We start from the raw sequence: 20,201 nt of genomic DNA, 5'->3' as shown, positions 1-20,201 counted from the left end.
GTGTTATAAAAAAAAAAGATATAAGACGTTAAATATAACCTAATCACTAGTTTTTAATGTTGTCAGCTGTTCTGGTAATCTGGGGGTTACAGGTATAGGGGGGACCCTGCTGGCAGTACCAGCTTGAGCTCTCTGCTGTTCTCAATGCTGGGTATCGGTGTGTATTTGTGTCCTGAATCACATCTCAGGTCAGCCAAATCATCTTTTCTTGACGTTTCTTTTTTTTCCTCTGAAGTTTTCAGCATTGGTGAAATACCAGTAACACAAAATCAAGCCGACAGAGTCAATAAATCTCTTTTAATCAAGTGCAGCCTGTTGTATTGATCACTTCATTGACATGTACCTGCTCTTGGACTTAAATCTCATTTTTGGCAGCCTCCTCTGCTCAGTTAGGACTTGACCCAGGGGAGCTATTTCTGCCTCTCTTTCCTACCCTCCACTGCCTCTATACAGCCCATGCCCTGCACTGTGTGTATGTGTACATATTTGTGTATATATTTGTGTACAGCCCATGCCCTGCACTGTATGTATGTGTACGTATTTGTGTATATATTTGTGTACAGCCCATGCCCTGCACTGTGTGTATGTGTACGTATTTGTGTATATATTTGTGTACAGCCCGTACCCTGCACTGTATGTAGGTGTACGTATTTGTGTATATATTTGTGTACAGCCCCTATCCCACACTGGGTGTATGTATTTGTGTACCAATTTCTGTGCAGCCCCTACTCCGCAGTCTATGTGTGTTTTCAGCCCGTAGCCCGCACTCTGTGTATATATTTGTATATATTTGTGTATGTATTTGTGTACGGCTTTCCCGGCGCTGCCCGCTCTCGGCCCGTTCCGGGCTCCCCTCACGGCCCGGCCCCGCCCAGGGCCCCGCGCGCCGGGCGCGCTCCCGCTCCGTGCCGTGCGCGCTCCGGGGGCGCGTCTCGGCGTGCGCTTGCGCGCGGCGGGGCGGGCTGTCGCCCCGCGGGCCAATGAGCGGGCGCGGCGCGCGCCGGGGGCGGGGCCCGTCCCGCGGTGTTTGGATTCGAACGTGCGGGGCGGCGGCGCAGGCGCGGTGCGCGGAGCGCGGCGCTGCCCCCCAGCGGCGGGGCGCGGCATGGCGGGCGAGGACGCGGCCGGGGCCGAGCCGGGTCCCGCGGGGGGCGCGGCCGCAGCCCCGTCCCCGCCGGGCGAGGACAGCGAGACCCGGCAGCGCTACGAGGAGCTCTGCAGGAGCCTCAACATGGACGAGCGCGCCCGTGCCGAGGCCTGGCTGAGCTACCAAAGCATGAAGCGCAACTACACCCTGGAGGTGAGGGGGCTGCGACAGGGCCTCGGCCGGGCCGGGGGGAGCGCGGCGGGAGAGGGGGTGAAGTGCGGAGAGAAGGGACGGCGGTGGAGGCGCGGCGGCCTCTCCCTCGCACCGCCCGGGCGGCCGGCAATAACCATCGCAGTTGGGAGTCATAGCGGCGGAAAGGTGTTATAAAAATGGAAGAGCTCCCGTGGCTGTGGTACTTGGGCTCCCAGCGGTGCGGCCGGGGAGCGGCACAGTGGCCTCGGCCAGCTCCGCTCCGCAGCCGCGCGGGGCCCGCGGAGATGCCCGGCGCAGGTGTGATCACATTTGTTTGTCATTTTTGGGGGCTTGCGCGGCCGCGGCACAGCCCGGGGCGGGGGTAAAAGGTAAGAGGTGAAGGGTAAAAGGTAAAGGGTTGGTCGCGTCATTCTGGAAAACAGGAACACGCGGTGACGCTCCCGGGAGCTTCGGAAGCGCCTTTTATCGGTGCCTTCCCATGGCAAAGGTGGCGCTTGTGATAACCCTCGGCAGTTCCCGGGTCCCCGCAGCGCTGCCCTCCCGGTGACCGGGCGGCTCGGACCGGGCAGGGCTCGGTGCTGCGGGAAGGAGCAGCCCCGCTCCGGCAGTGCCTGTGGCACATCCAGACGGGCAGCGATGCTCGGGAACGAGCCTTGCCTTGCCCCCGAAGGTGTGTGCTCACCCGGGCCCGTCACATCACGGAGCCCCACAAAACCACAGCATCGAATTCAGTTTGGCCCCTTGTTTTACCCGTCCATTTTTCCACTCAAGTGTTACTGTTTAATGAAAGACAGAAAACAAAATTTCAAGTGCTCATTAGAATTAATTTCTGTCTTTAGGTACCCGGTTGAATAATTGTTCTGCTGTGTAATACAGAACGAAATGGAAGTGATGTTTTCCTACTGTTCGTTCAGGGCAAAGGAATGTTTTGGTTGCAAGAACTGTAGTCTTTTTTTTTCTTTTGCCTTTTCCTTTTTAAGTAGTACAAAATGCTACAGAAGAACAACACTAAAAATATATTTTCATATACTCAAAATGTATTTCACAGAGTTCGAGTCAAATGTGAAATTTATAATGGTAACTAATGAGTATAGTTTTGATGCAGTTCAGTGTTCAGTGTCTATTAAGCACCTGTTTTGTTGCAGTTAAAAATGCAAAGCACAACAAAAGTTTGAAACAGCAAATCAACTTTCTCATCTTTTTGGACACGTGCTTTTCCCTGATGTTGGGGTAGCTGAAAAGCATGTTTTTCTTTTCAGTGAAGTTTTTTAGATGCCTGATGTTTTGATTCACAGGGAAATGACATGCATTGGCTGGCTTGTGCCTTGTATGTGGCTTGCAGGAAAGCAATTCCAACTGTGAGCAGAGGAACATCAGAAGGAAATTACGTATCCTTAACCAGAATCCTGCGCTGTTCAGACCAAAGGTAACTTTTATTCTGCTGATTTTAGGCACTTACAAAATCTCAAAGAGTGCTTTTCACCTTGTGAAATTTGAAATAGAGAATAAAAGCTAAATGTGTTTCTTGTTTCCTGCTTTTGAAGATAAACTTTATATCCCTGGAATGCTTGTGTTATAGCTCACTGTCACAGAAGTAGGGCAGTTCCTTTGGCTCAGTACTATGTTCATAAAAACACTGGTTTTCCATATAAGAGATTGACTTCCTTCACTCGAAGGAGAAAGAAGCCAGTCACTGAAGAACAGTCAATTTTGGGGGCATGCAAAGTATGAACTTTTTACATGAGAAACCATTTGTAGTTCGCTGTGAAAATGTTCACAAGATTTATTTCAATTTTTGCATAAGAAAACTTCACTTTTCACATGTTCTTGCTAAAGTCACTAAATGAGGTCAGAATCTGATGAACAAATTTGTGTCAAAAGTTTATGTCCATGAAGTAATAAAGAAAAGCTTCTGAAACAATTGACTTTATTTATTAGCAATCTCATTGTTTTCTAAAAATTCCACAGACTGTCACAAAAAAAAAGAATGTTCTTATGTACTTTTTATCCCATTTCCTCTACTGTTGAAGCATTGCTGTTGATTTGAGCAATGCAAAAGTGTTCCTCTATAAGCTTTTGTTTTCAAAATCAGAAATTCATGGAACTGAATGTTGATAAATTGTTTCTGTCATCTGGGCTATCAAGACTAATAACACTGAAAAAGAAGGTGTAGATGAAGAAGTAGAAAAGGAATTAAAGTCCAGTTTGCAAAGTGCAATTTACTGAAACTTACGAGGTTTTTCATACTTTGTAAAGTATTCTTAGCATTGTAGATCTCACAGGTTCTTTTATTTAAATTAATAATTTTTTCAGAAAAAAGGGGGCATGTCTGATTTCAGAATAATATAAATGTTGGAGTTGATTTTCTCTTTGTGAGTAGATGCCAGATCTGTGAGTACATAGTTAACGTGGTTATCAGCCAAGGACCTAAAAATATTTCTCAAGCTGTCTGAGCTCATCCATGTTTATGGGTAAAGGACTGGCTCTGAGTTGGCTGTCATGTTTGCAATGTCATAGTTTCATCAGTTATCTGGGCAGTAGAAATTGCACTTTCATTGAAAATGTAGAGTTTATTTCTGCAGGAAAAACAAACAGCCTTTCTGATCTAACCCGTTTGGTATTTCCAGCTTGATCGAGTTTTTTAACAAGATGAAGAAGTGGGAAGACATGGCAAATCTACCATCCCAGTTCAGAGAGCGAACTGAGAGATTAGAGAGAAACTTTACCGTTTCTGCAGTCATTTTTAAGAAGTATGAGCCCATTTTTCAGGACATTTTCAGGTATCCTCAAGAAGATCAGCCTCGTCAACAGAGAGGAAGAAAACAGAGGTTTGTTTCTGTTATTTCCAGACTGATTTTAGAGCATTACTGTAGTGAAAATACCATGAAATTGCTTGATTGTTTTAATAGTATTTTGACTGTATTTTCACAGTTGTTGTTTATAATATCAGAGTTGATTTGTCCTTGCTTGCTTTAAATTTTTAATCTCTTTTTCAGTTTCATATCTGACAGGGGCAGGAAATCTCAAAGCTGCTGAGTTTCTGATTATTTGGGGGATGGGGGAGAAGGGAGAGATTTCAATCAGCCTGTAGGCAAGGGAAGCACTGGTGCTGCAAGGATAGGAAAGACAGGAAGAATTTGATTCTTTTATGATCTACATGGCTTTAATACTCATAGTACTGCTTAGTCTGTTTCTCTGCCCAGTAACTCCCATGGATTTCTTCATAGCTGCAGATCTTGTGGGTATTTTCTTAATAATAGAACTTTGTTTCTTTGTTACTGTTTGTATTTGGGGTGCTGTGGTTGTGCCTACACTAAACTTCTTTCAGGTTTTGTGTATTTCTGTATTTCCTGTAGTTAGGGTTTTGTGGGAATGGTGTAAGATTTTGACCACACTGTAGTAAAGCTTAACTTTCTCTTTGAATTAGTGACTCATGTATGATGTTTTATCAGTTTTCATTCATTGAGTCTTCTTGCTGTATTTTCCTCCAAAAGACGACAACCATGTACTGTGACTGAAGTTTTCCAGTTTTGTTGGGTGCTGTTTGTTCATGCAAAAGGTAAGAGATCTGAAAGGGATTAAATATAGCAGACATTGTTTTATTGGTCATTATTTTATATCAGTCCTTAAAGTACCCAGTGGTGCAGTGCACATGTAATCCTTATTGTAAGAGCAGCCTTAAAGCTTATAAGAACAGTAGAGAATTTCAGATGTTTTTTTTTCTTGGTAGTGACTGTTGGAAGAAAAAGGAAGGAACAGGATGAAATCCGCATTTTAGGCTTCAGTTGTTCAGTAATAGCACGTATAGTCTAAAATCTCTCCTCATCAAATCTGTCTTAAAGAGTTTCCACATCTCTAGGCCTTGTTTCAAGTCCTGCTTTGATAAGTGTTCACTGTGAGTGATGTATAAGTAAGGTAGTGCTCTGGGGAGAGTGTCAGGATTGATATTCCTGTGTGGTGGGATGTGTTTTTTCCAATTTAAAAGTGAATCAGTGTTAAGATTCCTACAGTGTGCTATGATTTCCTGAACTGGATGATTTTGAGGCTAGGACTGTGGCAATATTGAATGTCCTGGCACTAATTTTGTTCAGAACTTTGTTTACAAAGCCTTTCTTTCTGTACTGTGCCTCACTGCAGAGGGTTCCTGGCAGCAGTGCTGGACCCTCACACACATCCCTGCACAGAGGTCAGGAAGGGTGTACTGAGGCACAAATACTGCATTGAGCACTCCATCCTGTGAGGAAGATGCATTTTTTTTAAGACTTCAAATTCCACCTTATTGGGCAAGAGAAGTCTTTCCTAAACAAGTGTGGTGCTTTCAGCCTGAAACACAGTAGAGTTGGTACTGTACTTATTTCCAGTCAGTCAGGACTTCACTTCCTTAGCACAGGTAGGCAGCTGAGAGAGTAAGTAGGTCAGTCTGGAAAATCACAGGTTTTCCTTTTCTCTTCTGTCAAGTCCTCACTTCTGTGGGAAGATGGGATGGTTGACAAGGTGCAGAAGGACTTCATGGGTCTTCCTGTTGCTAAGTTATTGATTGATGTGTTTGAGTAACTGCATCATTGACTACATGTTAATTACACAGAGTTTCAGGCACTAACTAACCCTATGGTGTTAGCTGATACACATGGTTGATACAAGTATGTGTTGATAACACATTTGATTGCATTTTATAAGGAAAAGAAAAAAATTACAGTCCACAGAAGCTGTAAAATTACCAAATGATTATTAAAGTGTGGCAGCACAGAAGTGGAAACTGAGTGTTGACTATTAAGGCATTAGGTGTTGGTGTGAGGTTTTGTGCTATGTGGTTTGGGGCTGGGCAGTAAATCCTTATCACAGCAACCACACATCAGTGGCAGGCCCAGGCTTGTCTGCTCCTGCAGCCCATCCCCTTCTGTTCATGCACTGCACAGAGGGAGCCCCTTGTTCACTGGGACTGCACTTCAGCATATTGTTTGTAAGAATTGCTCTTTCAGCTCTTTTATTTCTTTCTTTAAAATTGATGGGGAAAAAAATCTCTGGTTTTTTATTATTTGGTACGATGTGGAAGGGAACCTTGTTTGAAATGTCAGCAACAAAAAATAACTGTGGAACTACTGATACTGTGAAATTTTATTAACTTTTGTGCTGACAGTAAGGATTGCCATGGTAGTTGTCATGGTTGTGGAATTGAACCTGAGTTATGACAGTTACTTTGAGAATTTTACTGATTAAAGATTTGCTAATAGTATTTAGGATTTTAACCTTTAATGATTTTGAAATAACTGAAAAGTAAAGTTAATTAAAATTTCATCTAGGGTTCATTATTTTAAACAGTTTAAATTATCTGCATTGAAATTATTTTTCTTCTAACAAACATGGAAACAGAAAATAACAAATTTGAAGTACCTGGTATGTTACAAAAAAAAAAATAACAGCATCATTGAGAAAAATTCTCTAATCATATATCCATTTCAATGTGTTCTACGTGAGTTTATTACTATATGATACAGATTTCTTTAGGAATTTAAATGTGTTCTTCAGAGTGGGATCAGCTTAGTGATTTGGAGCTTCCCTGAGAAAAAAGGGAGGGTGGAAAGAGTGGAAGAGCTATTAGTATTTAAGGAGTAATAGAAACATCATGCTGTGCATAAAAAGTTACAGAATAGTGATTTATGTTATTGATTAATCGTGTATTTTATCAAACTGTTTTCAGCTATGGTCACTCCTCTAGAGGAATATCAGTAAACATAAATGAGTTCAGTAATGTACAACTCTGATTGGAATGTTTGTGATTGTGAACAGGTTACAAGGACTCTTTTCTGCAGGAAAATGATAGAAAAAAAATAAAAATAAGCCAAGTCAGAGATAGGCACATTTTAGCTTTTCTGTAAAGCACAAGAGAAATTAAGTTATATTTATTAGTGTTTATAATGAGTATGCCCCAGCAAATTTTTTTCAAGAAAATAGATTGTTAAAATCTGACTTTGAGTTAGGTACAGGTTTGTTCTGGGAGTGCGGGGCAGGGGCTGAAGGAGGGAGCAGTTTCTAGGCCATCTGAAAACCTTGGGTAGCCTTGCCAAAGTTAAAGTTATTTGAGGCTGTTCACAGCAATGCAAAGTTGGGGAAAAGGGGAAAAGTTGAGTCTCAGAACCCATTGTAGCTCCTTGGCCTTCAGAGCAGGCCAGCTTCAGGCAGGTGGGAACCCAGTGAAGGATGTGACTCTGCCAGGCAATGGGGCTGCTGCTGCTGCCACAGTTGCAGAAGCACGTTTTTCTTCCTTGAGGCTTATATTATACAGCTTGAGGCTGCTTCAAGTTATTTATGCCCTGGTTAATGAGATTACTCTGAATGAGGGAGCAGGAACAGCATATTTATCAACATTTTGGTAAGGTTTGATTTCAAAACAGCAAAATGTATTTGAGTTCCTTCACAACTGCTGTTGTTTCTGAAAAAATATTTAACTTTTGTATTTGTTACATGTTACTGTGAGTCTGCTTTACTATCCAGGTACTTAAGAATCACCAAAGTCTGTGTTTCTAAGGTTCCATTATTGATTGTAATATAAACATCAGCAGTCTCTTATTAAAAAAATTCTTAAATCTTCGCTGATTTTATCTTATGGCTTTCTTATATTGCAGGAAATTTTCCTATGATCAGTGATGACTTGGTCAATTCCTACCACCTCTTGTTATGTGCTTTGGATCTTGTGTATGGAAATGCTCTGCAGTGTCCTAACCGGAAAGAGCTCCTGAATCCTAATTTTAAGGGTATGTTATAAAAAAGAAGTTGATTTGAAATACATGAAGACCCAGGACTCAAATAGGAGATTTGTTTCTGTCTCATTCCTGGATTGCTGCTGTTCTCTTTTTGAAGAGAATGGAAGTGTAGATTGACTTGATAACCACAAATTCAAGTGAATGGTGAGAAGTTGCCATTGAATTTCTGATGTAATTCTTCACAGGCTTGCACTTAGATTTTCAGTGCTGTACAGGATTGGCCTTCACTTGTAGTGCTTCAGATGTGACCTGGGACCATTATCTCAAATAAATACTGTAGTTCACCAGTGTTTGATTTTTTTTTTCCTATTAGAAGTGATATATGTAGTTTTTATCACTCAGTAACTAATGGTTTTGAATATCTAACTCAAAATTTGTTTTTGATAACATTACCCAGTAGAGTGAGCATTACACAATTAGTAGTTCTTTCAAGGGAACTAATTAGTTTGCTGTTTTAATTTCATATTACCTTGACTACACTGCATAGAATTTAAATTAATAAGAAAGCAGGATATGGATTTGCAGAATTTAATTATACAATATTCTGAATTGTAGGTCTGCCTGAAGACTTCCATAGTAAGGATTATAAAGTATCATCTGATCCTCCCTGCATCATTGAAAAACTGTGTTCTTTACATTATGGATTAGTTTTAGAAGCAAAAGGTATAAAGGAACATTTTTGGAAGCCATATATTCGGAAGCTTTTTGACAAAAAGGTTGGTCAGTAAATTTGTAATGTAGAAAAATCTCTCCTTACTTGTTACCTTCAAAACCTTTATAAGAAATGAAATTTCTATCCTTTGTTCTTAAATGTCTTACAGCTTTTAAAAGGAAAAGATGAAAATCTGACAGGATTTCTGGATCCTGGGAACTTTGGAGATAGTGTGTAAGTCCCTGTTTGTGGTTTGGTTTGCATGAGTGTCCCTCTGTGGCCCAGCTGCACTTGTTACCTGATCTGAGCACTGGTGGCAGCCATGCCTTGTGTGTTCAGTAGTGGACATCCAGCACTGCCTTCCTGTTCCTGGCAGTGCTGGGGGCTGAGGCCTGCTTGAAAGAGGAATGGTGTGTCAGGATGGTGCTACCCCTGATGTCTGCTTTTATTCTTATGCTTTTCTTTCCTGAATTTTTTTTTTTTGTGTGTGTAACTCAGAGTTATTATGAAAAAGCAGTGGGAGACTGAGTAGGAAGTGGGAGGCAAAAAAATGGGTTTGGTGGTGTTTAGAGATGTTTATGGCTAGGATTTACTTTCTTTTAATGATATAAAAATGGTTCAGTTATGATACAATGCTGTGTAAATGTTGAGGTGTTTCCAGGAAATAGGAGTTCTGAGTATTTCACTGTGTTCCTCCTGCAGCTGGATAAATGGCAGGGCATCAGATACATAGGGAAAATAATGTCCTTGCCACTGTCATGTTTAAAGTACTGTAGATCTTAAAGGAGCTTCAGTGAGGGTCGAAAGAAATTTGAAGTAGACTTCCCCCAGGCCAGAGCTGTGTTCAGTGTGTGAGCAGGTGAACAAAGCAAAAGGGGGGTTGTTTGTCCTTCCTTTCTGCTGTAGCAAAGCCATCAACAAAGCCTATGAGGAGTATGTTCTGTCAGTGGGAAATCTCGATGAGCGAATATTCCTTGGCGAGGATGCAGATGAAGAAATTGGAACTCTCACAAGGTGCTTAAACACACCTTCAGGAATGGAAACAACTGAAAGGGTACAAGTGAAGCATAATTTGCAGCAGCATTTTGACAGGGTGAGTATGGCATGGTCTGTGTTGCTGTTTTTATATGCCACCCTCCCTGGCTGCCTATGGAGACAGAAATAAAACACACCTCGGAGTGTGGGGAGAAAATGGGCAGAGTATTGGGGGCTGGACTTCATGAAGAATGTAACAAATTTGTTAGAAGTTACTATGTGGTTTGGTAATTAGAAGATGTATTGATTTTGCTGTGTGCTAATTGAAAGTTGATTGTTTTAAAGTAAAATACTGATCAGAAGGACTTACTATGTTAAAGGCTGAACCTTGGAAAGGTTTAAGTTCCAAGGAATTAAAGGAATTTTCATTTCTTTTAAGAAAATTAAAGGAAACCCTGGCTCAGTTCACTTTTGCTGTGAGCTTACAGCTACCTTTGGTACTCAGGCTAGGAAGGGATACTGTGGTTTGGGGGGGATTTTTTGAGATTAGTCTAAGTGTTTCACACTTCAGTCCCCTCTGTTCATACAGAACCGTTTGATACAAACATCTGAGCAACACAGAAAAAGCTGGCTTTTACCTGAGTCATGGTCTGGTTTGGGCTGTTTGATTAGGAGTCATTTTTTTTCCATAACACAGAATAAGAACTCTACAGCTTGATGTTTCTAGGTTATGACCTTTATCAAAGTTTATAACAGAGTACATTTGTATATGTGGTTATTTTTTATTTTCAGTCCAAGTCACTCAGGATCACAACCCCCCTTACTGGCCGCAAGTACATTAAAGAGAGCAACCCATACGTGACACCTGTTTCCATAGCAACCTACAGCCTGAGCCGCCTGCACACGATGCTGGCTGGGCTGAAAAATGCCCCCAGTGAAAATCTGGAGCAAATACTCAGGTAAATTTGGTGTTCAGCCAAATAATCCTATTTTCTATTCTAGTTTTAATAGCAAACATTAATGCTGAACAGTGTAATTTAAAATGTGAATCAGTCTTTTACTACTGGAGTAAAATGGAATCCAGAGAGACATTTACATTTTGAAAGACTATTCTCTTTATTTAGACTCATCTGTCCTTAGAGATTGATGAACACCTACTATTTAAAACCCAGCAGTTATGAGCTTCTCTAACCACAAGTTGCCAGTATAAAATTTTCTTACCATTACCTAATGGCACTACCTAGGAAATCACCCCATACTGTGGGATATGCAAACCAAACTTTATTCTCCATGTGCATAAACTGGTTTGCAGTTAGGCACATTTGGGTCTGTTTGTATTGCTGTGCAATATATTTGCATTTTTTATGCTTTCAGCATATAAAATATAGGGTGGTTTTGGTCTTAGTAGGAATAGTATATTGAAAATGTTTAGTTTTTATTTTCAGGTCATGCTCCAGAGATCCTTCTCAATCCATTGCAAACAGACTGAAAGAAATGCATGAAGTGTACTGTCAGAGCACTCAGTCTGAAGGAGAATTCAGTAATTTTTCCAAAGGTGGGAAACATTTACCTTATCCATAAAATGCCTGTAAATACATCCATCTCTTATAATTAAGTTTTACATACAGGTTTTGCTTTAGCACAAGTGTCTTTTCTACCTCTTTTGCCTTTTCCTGTGTTCTTAAGATATAGAAAATTCCAATGTTGTGTAAAATTTTATAATCAGCCTTAGCTTGAATCACTGGAATTTGATCACACTTTCAGCACTAGAGAAGTGCAATGAAAAGGACTTTGAAGTGTACCACTTCTTCTCTCAAATAAAAGAATATAAGTGATGGCATGGATTTCTGTGCTGGTAAAGAAAATCTGAGTAACTGTAGTCTTTAAAAACCCAACAGCAACTTGGGCTTACATATGAAGATGGATTAGTACAGGTATTAAAATCCTGCCAGTATAAACACAAAAACATGATTTGCAAAGTTGTCTTGATATCTGAAGTGCCTGAAGATGGATTGAATATAAGGAAGATGCTCTTGACCTTGTTTCTTAATAAGGCCTTCCTTTGTTCATGCCAGTTTAGTAGCTTCAGTGCTTTTTTTGCACAGTGCAAGGTGGATCCATACAGGTGCATTTTCTCAATTTCAATTGTGTCTGTTACAGCAATGTTAAGGGTTGTTCTTATACATGGCCCTGTCACCATAATCTGGGTTTGGTAGCAAGTTACTCTGCTCTGCATTCACAGATCAGGGCAGTGTAGGAGAAGGATTCCTACATTAACTTGAAATTAACTGTTTTAGTCCTGAAAGTATTGTATCCACAGCAGCACAGAAATCTACACAAGCTGCTGTTGCATTTCTGTATCTGAAGATTATAATACTTTTTTCTTGCATTTTACAATATTGCTTCTATTTAAACTTCCTGCAGATGTTGCTAGTAAACATTTTCGTCGTGCTGAGATGCTCTACTACAAGGTCTTGGAGTCAGTCATTGAGCAAGAGAGGAAGAGACTGAGAGACACTGACTTATCTGTAAGGAAAACTAAACAAAGGGTACTTCATTTTTGAAATTGGACCTGCAAAAAAAGATCACAAATGTAGAGCAGAATTGTCAGTTATTTAAAATGAGGGTACATCTCTGAGAAGAACCCTGTAAATACACCTGAATGGAAGGAAAAGGTTTAAGAAATTGTGTTTGCAAGCACAGAGTAAATTTTTAATGACTAAAGATGGCTCATTTTGAACTCTGTTCAGTCCCTTAAAAAATAGTTTCACTTTTTGTAAGCTTGAGAATCTTGCTGTTGAGACAATAAAAAGTGTTTTATTTTCTCTCTAGTTACACTGTAAAATAAACTTTAAAATTTGCAACTCTTGCAGGCAATACTGGAGCAAGATGTGTTTCACAGGTCTCTGCTGGCGTGTTGCCTGGAGATCATTACCTTTACATACAACCCACCTGGAAACTTCCCATTCATCACTGAAATATTTGACATTCCAGTTTATCATTTTTACAAGGTAATGTGTTTGATAGCTAGAAATGCTTACCAAGTCATGAGTGCTCATTGACCTGTATGACAGCCTAGGATTGAGTCATAGTAGCGCAGCCTTCATATTTCTAATAGTCTCTTCTTCCTTGAAAGTCAAGAATTGGAATTAGATCTTTGTTTAAGACTGAATCTATGAAACAAGTACATTATGTTGATCATACTTATCCACTGCACAGGTGATTGAGGTTTTCATTAGAGCAGAGGACGGCCTGTGTCGGGAAGTGGTAAAACACCTGAACCACATTGAAGAACAGATCCTGGAAAGTATGGCATGGAAACGGGAATCCGTACTGTGGGACAGGATCAGAGAGAACGAAAACAAAGTCCCTACTTGTGAAGAGGTGAGCACATCTCTGTGTGTTGCATAGCTTTCATAATCAGACAGGATGGCAGGCAGAGGATTTTGTATCCTGAAGGAGAGGACTTACGTGTCTTGGTAGCAATTCCACCAGCCCAGCAGTGCAGGGAAAGCAGCAAGTGCAGCGTGCTCTGGCCTGGTCAGGGTCACCTCTCTGGAGACATCTGCAACAGAGACAGGCAGCAGAGGTGATTCTCACCCAGTATTTTATCCAGTATTTTAATGGTGTAGCAGAACAGTGAACAAAATGGTCAAGAAGGGAAGGTTTGGACCAGTAACACTTGGAAAGATTATTAGACAATAAATGTGGTAAAAACTACACACAGTAGCCACAGAAAGACTATTACAGTGTGTATCTTCCAGAGCACCAAAATCACTACTCACTTCTGGTTTTCTTGGGCTTAGGGTAAGTTTGTCACTTTTCTTGTTATTTTTCCACAAAGTTTTGCTGTTCAAAATGTGTAGTGCAGTAGGTATTAAAAATTTGCTATGTAGTTAATGTGTGATACAGCTGCTCTAATAAAAGGATAAATATTTTAGGTAATGCCACCTCAGTACTTCGAGAGATCTGCTGGGAACAGTGTTGTAGGTTCACCATTGACACCACGGCGAATAAACGAGGTTCGTGCTGAAAGTGGAGGACTGGGAAAAGGTGAGATTTTTTTAAAGCAGAACATGCTGTACATTGCTAACTTAGATTAAATTATGTAAGGGAAGAAGCTGCCTTACTGCCAGTGTACAGTTAGCTGCAAACACATTTGTAAAGGGTATTTGTATTGCAACTCAGAGTTGCATCAGAAGTCTAAGAGTGATGGATTCAATACTGATTTGATAGGGTGTTCTCAGGTGATGGATCTGAACAACGTGTGTGTATGTATGTGTTAAACAGTATTTATACATGCACACACATGCAGTTTACACTCTGATTGGTCGGCTTTATTGTTATACTAGAAAAGAAACTCCACTATATATTATGTAACATCTCAAAATGTTTCCACTAGAAAAAATATGATACATGAATTTAGAAAAATATTAAACACAGAATTATTGAAGATTAAGTAATCTCTATAAGCACTCAGTATTTTTAAATTTTTTTTCCTGAAGAGCTTTGCATCACCTATTTTTAAAACAAGGGATTATAAAACAAGAGTTAAATATAATCTGTGTGTGTGTTTTTCTTCCCCAGGCCTCTCCTCCCCTCCAGCCACGCTGTATGACAGGTACAGCTCTCCCACAGCCAACCCCACGCGGCGGCGCCTGTTCGCTGACAATGACGGTGCCCCCGAGGGTGGCCCCGCGGTCAGGGTGCCCCCACAGCCCGTGGTGAGCACGGTGCCTGTGCAGAACGTGAGCCCCGAGGCCGTGTCCGTGACCCCGGTGCCTGGCCAGACCCTGGTGACAGTGGCAACGGCCACCGTGACAGCCAACAACGGGCAGACGGTGACAATACCTGTGCAAGGTGAGGGAAAAGCTGCTGCACAGCCATTCAGGCTTGTTCCCATCAGGGAACGCAGCCAGGGAGGACTGCATTAGTCTGAAAACCTGACTTCGTTATCTTCTTGTCTCATAATGAAATTTCCAAAGTGTTTTGATTAAACAATCTCACATATATTAAATGTTTAGTTCTAAGTAGCTAATAAAAGAAGTACTGAATTATTTTTAAAAACTCAAAAGAAAACCACACACACATCCCCCACCCGGTGTGCTCTTGTTTCAGGCTCTTTTTGTTACATTACAGGTATTGCCAATGAAAATGGAGGAATAACCTTCTTCCCAGTCCAAGTAAATGTAGGTGCCCAGCCCCAGGCTGTGTCTGGGCCCATGCAGCCTCTGAGTGCCCAGACTCTGGCTGGCACCCTGGCCCCTCCAATGGCTGGGGCAGCACTGCAGTTGCCAGGCCAGTTAACAGTGCAGCAGATCTCCCCTGGAGAGCAGAGACAGACCCAGCAGTTGAGTGCCACGGCTGCCAGGCCTCGCAAAATGGGCTCACTTGCACTCTTCTTCAGAAAGGTACTTTTTGATCTGTTTGCTTTGCTTAGTTCTTATTTTGGTAAATGTACAGTAATTTTAAAAATACACGCTTATTGACTGTAATAATGAGGGCATATTACATTTAATCTATATTTACTCATACACAGCTGAAGAGTCATTTTCTCCTGCAGGCCACTTCTCACTAGCAAAGGACTGTGCTGGCACATCAGGACATGAAAATAGATTCTGTACTTGGCCAGCTGGTTCTTAAAGGCTCTTCCAAAGAAAGAAGTTCACTTTTGAGACTTTCTGGTTTATTCAATACAGGGGTTGGTGTAGGCAATGCTTTCTCTGCTCAGGACAGCTTGGAATTTAAGCTTCAAACAAATTTTTTTTAGCACTGACACCAGTACTTACAATGTCTGTGCCTTGTAAGCAAAAAAATTAGATTTTATTTTAGTTATTCTTCTCTTGGCTTCACATTTGCACAAGCTCTACAGGTGTGCAAGTCTGAGTTAACTCTTTTGTTGGGTCAGAAGAGCAGTGTTGCTGTGGCCCTGAGCACGATGTCCAATGTCACAGGTGTATCACTTGGCCAGTGTTCGTCTGAGGGACCTCTGTGCCAAACTTGATGTGTCTGATGAGCTGCGCAAAAAGATCTGGACATGTTTTGAGTATTCCTTGGTGCACTGCCCTGAAATCATGATGGACAGACACCTGGATCAGCTGCTGATGTGTGCCATCTATGTCATGACTAAGGTAAAGTGGGAAAAAAGAAAAAGCAAACAAAAAACTCCTTTAATACTTAATATTCCCAATAGTACTTCTTAAAAAAACTCAAACCAACAACCACCCCAAGCCAAACAAAAGACCCAAAAACCTGCAGAAAAACAGAACCTTTTCTGTCCCTTAGGTTACTAACGAAGACAGATCATTCCAGAACATCATGCGCTGCTACCGGACACAGCCGCAAGCCAAGAGTCACGTGAGCACAGTCACTATTTGTTTATTAAATACCTTCATTCTATTTTGGGAACAGATCACTTGGCAAAACAACGTTTAGTATTAAGGGGATGCAGTCTATGAACTAGTCTCAGAAGAGAGGGTTATCCTGTGTTACTGAAAGCTTTTTTGTTAAACTGTACGTAAACTAGAAAGTGTTTTTTACTTAAAACCTAAGGAGGCAGTGCCTGTGGGCTATTATTCCTGTTAGGAGGCTGTAGTTTGCTCTGCAAGAAGCAGTTTGGTAGCACAGTGAAGTTGTGGCAGCAGACATGTCATGCAGGCAGTTGTTCCTTGACTGGGGACCGCTCCACCCTCCCCTGCTCACACTGCTCCTGTCCCTGCAGGTCTATCGCAGTGTCCTCATCAAGGGCCGCCGCCGCCGCCACTCGGGCAGCAGTGACAGCAGCCAGCAGAACTCACCCACAGACAGAGGCAAAGACAGGAACAAAGAAAAAAGTGAGTGATTCCAAATGTCAGGTGCTCGGGTTTAATTCCATTTCCAAAACTGTGTTCATAAACTAAGAGTCGGATTTTGTGTTGTTTCAGCCCAAACATTTCCTCCTTTGGTAAACTTAGATAATATTAAGAATATATTGATAACATTTGAGAGTTGCTCTAATTCAAGGCTTTTGTTGCACCCACTCGGTTTCAAATCCCTCCCCACATGCACTTACCTTGGGAATTTGCTGTGCTGGCCTGAGCTCTGAGTTCAGCTCACACACCAAAGAACTTTCAAGTCTTTGCAGAATGAGGAAATCTGGGCTAGCCAGGTTCACAGTTACTCTTATCACAACCACAGAGCTGCTGCAGTTTCTTTTGTAGCACTGTCTGTCTGCAGAGATGGGAACACCACCCACAGCATTGATTTCAGCATAGCTGACAGCTCTGGGGATTCTCCCTTGGTATGTGAACTGACATATTTTCCTTGAATTAACTTTTATAAAGGAAACTGAAGAAGTGAAGTATTCCTACTGGCAGTTTTCAAGGTATTCAATAGATGATGGTATAAGCAGTAGGTATTAATATTTTGTGTCACAGAGAGATGGCAGGGAGGGAAGGCAAAAAATTACATATATTTTGCAACTTCCCACATGAAATTAGCAGGAAGTATGGCCAAGACAAGTATTTCTTCTGACAGAAAAAGACTACCATTCTTTCCTTGAAATGGTGCCAGGTGGCAACAAGAAAGAGCTCCTGCTAAAAGTGTAACACAAATGCTGAAAAATGGAGTTTCAGCTCTTTTTATACTGTCACACAACTCTGGTCCTACAGCAAATCCCTTGCAGTTTATCCAGAAATCAACTGCTTTTGTGTAAGGGACAGCACTCGGGGATCAGTGCTGGCGGCAGCAGGTACCGGTTGCCGAGGGTGGCTGGCTGTGCCGTGCAGGAGTGCCTGAGGCTGTGGCTGTGCCCTGCAGGCAGCCGTGACTCCAGCCCGGTGATGCGCTCCAGCAGCACCCTGCCCGTGCCCCAGCCCTCCAGCGCGCCCCCGACCCCCACCCGCCTCAGCGGCCCCAACAGCGACAGCGAGGAGGAGGAGCGTGGGGACCTCATCCAGTTCTACAACAACGTCTACATCGAGCAGATCAAGGACTTTGCCCTCAAGTACACCTCAAATGCAGTAAGTTACATTCTGTGCTTCTTCTTAATAAACTGAGCTTGATCTTCTGATCATGCAGTGAAATTTCCTTAAATTGAAAAATACTCATTGGCCTAATAACAACAGAACTTGCATTTGTTGTACACCTGTACGATCGTATGTGTGGCAAAGCCTGGCTGCAGTGAGCCCTGAGCTCAGGCTGCAGTTGCTGAGGGCCTCTCTTCTCTCCGAGCAGACAGACTCCCCCCCACTCTCGCCGTACCCCTTCGTGCGCCTCGGCTCTCCCCGCAGAGTGCAGCTCTCCCAGCACCACCCCCTGTACATCTCACCACACAGAAACGAGTCTGCCCTCTCGCCCCAGGAGAAAATATTCTACTACTTCAGCAGCAGCCCCTCAAAGGTGAGACTAACATGTTTCAGTTTGATCTTTTAATTCCTTAACTCTTTTTTTTTGTTTTGGTAGTAGAATTAGAGCAGACTTTGCAGCATGAGACAAGGTTTTGTTCACCTTGTCCAACACACACATGATCAGCTAAGGCACATCAAACTGCCAGTGCAGCTGCCACAGCTGAAGGGCTGGATAAGCCTTTGAGCTCTGCGTGCAGACACACAACAAACTTCCTTGAGTTTAAGATTTACTCTGGTAAGGGAATGAACCAGTACAGTGATGAAGAAAATACCTTGGTACAGTAGAGATTTCCACAAAAGAGCCTGTCCAGTCCCACTGCAATGCATCTAACAACAGTTCAGAGCACACTGAGGCAGTTACAGAGAGAGAGCACTAATCCTTTTGCCCCACTCCTCCCTCCAGAGGCTAAAGGAAATCAACAGCATGGTTAGAACTGGAGAAACACCCACAAAGAAGAGAGGCATCCTCTTGGAAGATGGAACTGAAGCCCCAGCCAAGCGCATCTGCCAGGAGAATCACACGGCTCTGTTGAGACGACTCCAGGACGTGGCGAACGACCGAGGGTCTCACTGAGCCTGCACAACTCCTCCCTCCCCGACTGCACCGAGCCTGGGCCAGGGGCAGAGTGCTGGGGCCAGCAAGGAGCCACCTCAGACCCCCAACACAAGCCCTGGCCCTGCTTAAGCTCTTCACAAGGCAAGTGACCCTTCTCCAGCCTTGCCTGGAGAACACATCCCTAACACAGCTGTGGACCTTGCAGCAGGTATTCACAGCTTTGCTTTGCTCTAGTCAGTGCTTCAGACAGGTCCAGGGGCCTCAGCACAGAGCCCTGCACCAAGGTACCCACAGATGGTGTCAGGGTTCCTCACTAACCCCCTCACAAACTAACAGCTTTGGAGTAACATTCTCACACAGTCCCGTTCTGCTTGCAAAGAGACAAGGGGAGTGTTTTGAGCCCTGATGGAAGCTGGATGGATAGATGGATGATATGGACTCTTTCCATATTCAGGATGTTCCACATGCCCTTGAGAAGCATCACAGTGTTGTGAATCACAATGTGTGGCCCTTTGCTGTACCAAGGGAGGTGATTGTGTTGAGTGGTTTGAGCTGTGCACAGTTTGAAAGTGAACTCGTGGTCCCAAGGTGACACTTGGCACAGGGCTGTGAAGCATCATGGTTAAGGCAGAAGAATTTTGCTGTATATTTGCAATGGCACTTTCTAAATGTGAATATTTTTTGCAAAGGCCGACTTCAGCTGTCGTTCTGTACTGAAACAATTTGACTTTTGTATTTATTTCAACAGACATCCCACTGCTCCTCTTGTCAGCAAATGGCATTAAGAATTCATTGTAACTCAATGTATATGTAGCAATGAATGCAGGAAGCCAGGGATGTGTGCTTTTTTCAAGGAATTTTAGATGCTTGTTGCTTTTCTTGATAGTCAGGCACTGTAGCCCTTGCTCACTCAGCAGCAGGAAGGTGGTGCCCATCTCCTAAAACATGTATTTTGATATTTTGTGTTTAAAGAACAGGGCTTGGGAGTTTGATTTTGTGTTTTGCTTTGGTTTTTGTAAAAAGGCCTAAACCAGGCTGCCTGGGAGAAATCCCTCCCCTCCTACCAGGATCAGCAGGTGGTACACATTACACTTACCACTTGTTTTCATTTAAAATAGGTCCAAAATACCAGACTTGTTAGGAAAGCATCAACCCTCTCCCACAGTACAGGATGCCAGGCCTCTGCTGGGGAGGGGGTGTTCATGCAAAATGTGGTGCACACTCATGTTCCAGAAGGCTTACTGAGGAAGCAAAAGCTAACAGGCCTGTTTTCAGTCATTCCTGCCCTTCTGAATAATAGGAATATTTAAGGCTTAATTCCACTATAAATTCAGCTAAAGCAGAATAAAAACATGGTTTTTCTTACCTGCGTAACAGAAAGCTGAAGTCCAAAAGTTGTGTAGATGTTTCTGTAAAAATATTTATGGAAGTGTCAGACAATTCTTGTTGTTACTATGTTCCATTTACTTCACTTTGTATGAAAATATTGCAATTGTATTTTTCAATAAAGACTTTATAAACTTACAGTTTCATGTTAGTGTGTGAAAAAGCATTGTATGTGCAAAGCTAG

General features: G+C 42.4%; 1 protein-coding gene and 1 long non-coding RNA gene across 6 annotated transcripts; one reads left to right on the top strand and one right to left on the bottom strand.

The window, feature by feature from the left end:
* Positions 1-1,109: 1,109 nt before the first annotated feature.
* On the top strand, positions 1,110-20,157 carry RBL2 (RB transcriptional corepressor like 2). Of its 5 annotated transcripts, none has more exons than XM_033517115.1 (22): positions 1,110-1,300; positions 2,596-2,726; positions 3,928-4,128; positions 4,795-4,859; positions 7,924-8,052; positions 8,617-8,777; positions 8,883-8,947; positions 9,620-9,806; positions 10,481-10,647; positions 11,134-11,243; positions 12,113-12,237; positions 12,562-12,699; positions 12,908-13,072; positions 13,630-13,741; positions 14,276-14,548; positions 14,828-15,099; positions 15,643-15,819; positions 15,974-16,045; positions 16,410-16,521; positions 17,486-17,688; positions 17,903-18,067; positions 18,479-20,157. In XM_033517115.1, exons 1-22 carry the CDS (start codon positions 1,232-1,234, stop codon positions 18,647-18,649), a joined length of 3,270 nt encoding a protein of 1,089 aa, XP_033373006.1. In that variant the 5' UTR covers positions 1,110-1,231; the 3' UTR covers positions 18,650-20,157. The 5 variants fall into 5 exon arrangements, with proteins under 5 accessions (XP_033373006.1, XP_033373004.1, XP_033373005.1 ...); XM_033517113.1 differs by having other exon boundaries at positions 4,753-4,859; XM_015639779.3 differs by having other exon boundaries at positions 1,111-1,300; positions 12,113-12,216; positions 18,479-18,649.
* LOC117244972 lies at positions 10,780-13,634 on the bottom strand. Its single transcript, XR_004499006.1, has 2 exons — positions 13,160-13,634; positions 10,780-12,816 (listed from the first exon to the last, which is right to left on the bottom strand). It is a non-coding gene; the product is annotated as an uncharacterized LOC117244972 (long non-coding RNA).
* Positions 20,158-20,201: the final 44 nt, after the last annotated feature.

The sequence above is a fragment of the Parus major genome, chromosome 11 (assembly GCF_001522545.3).
Source record: "Parus major isolate Abel chromosome 11, Parus_major1.1, whole genome shotgun sequence".
NCBI lineage: Eukaryota > Metazoa > Chordata > Aves > Passeriformes > Paridae > Parus > Parus major.
This window is presented reverse-complemented; position numbering and strand designations above follow the sequence as displayed.